Below are 5,000 nucleotides of genomic sequence, written 5' to 3'. Positions count from 1 at the left end.
CTAGTTTGCAGGTATGACGTAAGCGACTCATTAACTGGAGACGGAGAATGAGGGTTGTACATGAGAGGCCCTGATTCAAACCTGCGCTCGGCCTCTTACCTGGAAGCGAAGGATGATGGTCCAGATGAGTCCCAGGGTGAGGCGGTGGTTGCCGTCGACGATGTCGTGCGAGCCCATGTTCTCCAGGTGAACCCGCTGCTCCTTCAGGAACTGCAGAGCCTTGTCCACGTTCTCCAGACAGTGGATCCTCATCCGACCCTTGGTGGGTTTGGGCTGAAACAAAAACATTTTGGAGTTTATTTACAACCTCTTGAAAACACCAGGAACTGGGAAACCGCTTCCTGCTGCCAAGTGAACAACAAAAGAGGAAGAAAAACAGCTGCGGACACAGCTGACCGGTTTCAAAACTGACACCTTTCATTTTGTGTTCTTTGCAGAGAGAAAGTGAATTTTTATCATGCCAGAGGACAACTTCAATAAACAATATCACTCTCAACACAAACACCCAAAGAACAGGGAAACTGCAGTTAAAACAATAGTTTACATGCTTATTAAAGTTGTAGGGCCCTATTTTAACGATCTAAGTGCACGGTGTGAAGAGCCTGGCGCAGGTGTGTTTAGGGCGTGTCCAAATCCACTTTTGCTAGTTTGACGGCGGAAAAAAGGGTCCGTGTGCCGGGTGCATGGTTCTAAAGGGTTGTACTTAGTGTCGTCATTAATCAGAGGGGTGTTTTGGGCGTAACATGCAATCAACCAATCAGAGATCATCTCCCATTCCCTTTAAAAGCCAGGCGCGTTTGGACCTTGGAGCATTGCTGTTATGATGGAGGATTTACACCGTAATATTTTTATTTGTAATCTTCTGCATGTGTGTGTGCTGCTGTGCGTCCCTGTGTGTGTAACAAGCATAGTGCGCGCGCTGTGCACGAGCCTAGGAGCATTTTACTCATTTGCTGTTAAAATAACAATGAAATTGACTTTAGACCAGGTTTTTAAACCAGATGTTGTAACAGCGGTGATGTTGTGTATAGTTTAGGATCCTCGCCACCACCAGACTAATCAGCATTGCAGATTGAACATGTAGCTGGACTTGAATGGCCTTCTTTTGACTGAAAGTTCTGCCAAACATCACTTTTTCTGCTCACCAGTTCCATTTTCACTTCCTCACAGCCTACTGCATTGAACGCTCCACCTACGTAAACACCTTCCCGTAATCAACGGCGCCGTCATTACGTCGACCAGCGTAGCGTGCGTAGTGCAAGCGTAGGGTTCGGTTCAGTGGGAAAAAATTCTAAGATTCAGCAGAAACCCAACCCCGTCAAAAAGCCCAATATTCAGCCCAATCCTGGATTCGGTGCATCCCTAATTCATGTTTTCCCAGAGGACGTATCCCTACTGTTATACGGTTTGGCATTACAGAGCTGTGATATCATGAGAGCTAATTTTTAAAGTCCATCTGTTTATTAACGAGCCTCTCTATCATGTCTGAGTGATATATGGAGGATTAAAGCCACAGGATGTTCTGGAGGAGCACAGCACTTATGCAATTTACAATAAAATACTAAAAAGTCCATCTGGTCAACATCTAGCTTCAAACAACAGGAGTGACCAGCTGATGATTATCAAACTAATCTCCGCCTGCTCTTGCTCTGCTTCTGCATCTTTACCTGAATATGACTTAGGCTACATTAACATCGCTACGTTTTGGTTTTTAAGCGTAAAGTTATTGAGCCAAAAGTGATCTCGGTGCACCAAGTGATATTATCTCCAGTAGAAGAACTAATCTCTGTTTAAACTAACACGCCCAAACCAAAATATCTCATCATCATTCTGGTATACTGGGCATAAACAGGAGGCAGCGTGGAGACAATGTCCCCTGCTGGTAGTTGCCATGGTAACGTTAATAGCTGATGTGCAATAGTGATGTGACCGATGAGATCCAATCAGGAGGAGAAACGTTGGCGTCAGTGTCGGCGTTGCCAAAGGTCTCCGTTTGAGGCCGTTGAGACTGAAACACAACCCCGAGCAGGGGGAATGAGAGGGGGAAACGTCAGAGCAGGGGGAATGAGAGGGGGAGACGCCAGAGCAGGGGGAATGAGAGGGGGAAACACCAGAGCAGGGGGAATGAGAGGGGGAGACGCCAGAGCAGGGGGAATGAGAGGGGGAAACACCAGAGCAGGGGGAATGAGAGGGGGAAACACCAGAGCAGGGGGAATGAGAGGGGGAAACACCAGAGCAGGGGGAATGAGAGGGGGAAACACCAGAGCAGGGGGAATGAGAGGGGGAAACACCAGAGCAGGGGGAATGAGAGGGGTGATGAGTGAGAGAACGGTTTGGAAACACAACTAAAGTCTTCATTTTAGGCTCCGTTATAAACTGCTGCTGGAAGCTCTTTCGTTTTTGGCTTTTATATCTTTCTGTTATGAATGACTGGTTGAAAGTCCTTAGGGTGACACCGATGTTTGTTTGAAATATAAATAAAACTAAATACATTAATAACTAACTGCAGTAGAGTTATTGTGTGAGCTGTCAGAGCTGCGATGTTACATCCTGCAGGTGTCCAACACTGACCGCTCAAACTACAACCAGGACGCCGTCCAACAATAACAACGCCGTCTTTGCTTTTCCTCACACAGACACACAAACACCACCCGGCTGAAAGTCACTCAGTGATTCAGGATCTGGACTCAAACCAGAGATATTTTAGATCCTACAAACCACGTCTGACATGAGACATGCAGTAATACAGTCAAAGATGTTTGACTTTTTCGATTAAATAAAAACACGTCAATAACCTAAACATGTCAGGCCCTTGATGTGATTCTTATTTCCCAGTGATGGCCCGTAGTGAAACTGAGTTGGACACCGCTGTTCTAGGGTATAAAGTTAAAGAATTCCCTCGTGTCTCATATCTATTGCTCCAAAACTGAAAGATAGGCTCAGTGGTGGAATGTAACAAAGTACAAATACTTTGTTACTGTACTTAAGTACATTTTTCACATATCTACTTTACTTAAGTAGAATCAATAGTGCATACTTTTGACTTTTACTTCGTTACATTTTGCAGCAATTATCTATATTTTCTACTCCACTACATTTCTACAACGTTCCAAAACTGAAAGATAGACTCAACTGTTACATCATATACAAGCTTATACACCTGAATCACATCACCTCTGTATCTCCTAAAAATGAGAGTCGGTAAACTTAATTTTCTCAATCTATCTTCATACAACATATTTTTCATTCCTGGAATTAATTTAATAGCTCTTCTCTGGATCCTTTCAATTGTTTCTACATATTTTAATGTATATGGACACCAGACTGAGCTAGCATATTCAAAAACAGATATTCTTAAAAAAAATAATCATAAGGTTGCATGCCAATCTCTTTTACTTTCCCCGGAGCATCGGGCAACCCTTAATGTTGAACCCCTGGGAACAGGAAACACCTATAGGTGCCGATTTATGTTTTCCTCCGTGGGTGCTCACGGGCGCATGCCCTTTTTAAAAAAAAAAAGTAGTCAAAAAATGTTTGCATTTCAGAACCTTAGGAAATGGACAGCGGCCGACACGAACACACACGCAGCGCCACTTCTCTACAAATACAGATAGGATTGGAGATGAAAAGTTTAACTCCTATCTTCACTGTTGTTGTCTGCTTCTGACAGGGCACTGGTGGAACTCTCTGCACTTTTGGTGGATGTCGATGCACATGCATCATTAGGTTTTGCTTTTTTAAAGTGCCCATATTATGAAAAAATCACTTTTTCTGGGATTTGGGGAGTTATTTTGTGTCTCTGGTGCTTCCACACGCATACAAACTTTGAAAAAAAAAACATCCATGCTGTTTAGAGTGAGATACGGTTTCTGAATGTGTCCTGCCTTCAGTCTCTGGGTGAGCTGGTCAAAATCTGCACGGCTTTCTACGTCACTAGCTGAGACGAGCTGGCTGACCGCAACCGTTAGCATGCTAGCGCTAGCATGCTAACTACCTCGTTCTCAATGGCAAAACACTGCTACAACACACACAAGTTCACCATAATCTACTAAAGAACTACTCACATGTACGCCCTTGTTTAGAATAAATCTCCCGGCTAATCCTGCCTTGTAACTGACCGAAGTTGGAGAAACAACCTTTCTTTTACTTTTAGCGAACATGATCCTTACCTAGCTACTGAGCATGTGATCTTACCTAGCTACTGAGCATGTGATCTTACCTAGCTACTGATCATGTGCGACTGCCAACAAAGATGTTACAGCAGTGAGAGGTCTCACTCTGTAGCTAAAACAGAGACCTGAACACAGGGTGAAAAGAGGAGCTGCAGCAATGGGCAGTACAACAAAAATATGGTGTTTTATGAAAATTAAACCATGTACAATACAATTATGAACCTGAAAATGAGCATAATATGGGAGCTTTAATAACAAATCTGTCCATTTTAGTCTTACTTACTTACTTACTTACTCTGATTACCTAATGTACATGCACACACTGTATAGTGGGGGGAAGGAGGGGGGTCCCGCTGTGATTGGTGGATAGGATATGGAGAAGGGGACTGACAGCGACATAACCAATCACACTATGACAGACGCTCCACTTAGCACCAACTGCAATGTTTAATTTTAAATGAATGGAGCCTACTGGCAGTCTGGCACACGTGGGTGCTCAGTATTTTCCGTGGGTGCTCATCTGCGCCTATGATGTCTGAACACGAGATTCAGACATCGGCACATTGTTCCATAAAATGCAAACATAGACCATTGACAATTTGGGGCTAATCAGGACTTTCCCGCATCAGAAGGTTTTAGCTTGAGTATAGAGGTGCTTGCAGTGCCTCTGCCTCTGTAAACACTGCACGAATACACAAATATATGTGTATTAACAGTTGATTATGACTGTATATTTTAACAGAAATTGTCCGTATAGAATGTGATTCACAGATGTATTTTTGTTTTTTACATTTCAAATTGCCGAATTTGTGCTCCGACAACTTTTGG

At 43.5% G+C, this 5,000-nt stretch overlaps 1 protein-coding gene across 6 annotated transcripts in view; it reads right to left on the bottom strand.

The window, feature by feature from the left end:
- LOC116056251 (spectrin beta chain, non-erythrocytic 1) overlaps positions 1 to 5,000 on the bottom strand; it is a 197,380-nt gene that overhangs the window by 73,400 nt on the left and 118,980 nt on the right. For all 6 annotated transcript variants that reach the window (XM_031308414.2, XM_035991915.1, XM_035991914.1 and 3 more), the window contains one exon: positions 100 to 273. In XM_031308414.2, coding sequence (XP_031164274.1) covers positions 100 to 273 — 174 coding nt within the window. The remainder of the gene's footprint in view (positions 1 to 99; positions 274 to 5,000) is intronic.

The sequence above is a fragment of the Sander lucioperca genome, chromosome 15 (assembly GCF_008315115.2).
Source record: "Sander lucioperca isolate FBNREF2018 chromosome 15, SLUC_FBN_1.2, whole genome shotgun sequence".
Taxonomy (NCBI): domain Eukaryota; kingdom Metazoa; phylum Chordata; class Actinopteri; order Perciformes; family Percidae; genus Sander; species Sander lucioperca.
The sequence above is the reverse complement of the archived record's forward strand: the minus strand, read 5'-3'. Positions and strand labels throughout refer to the sequence as shown.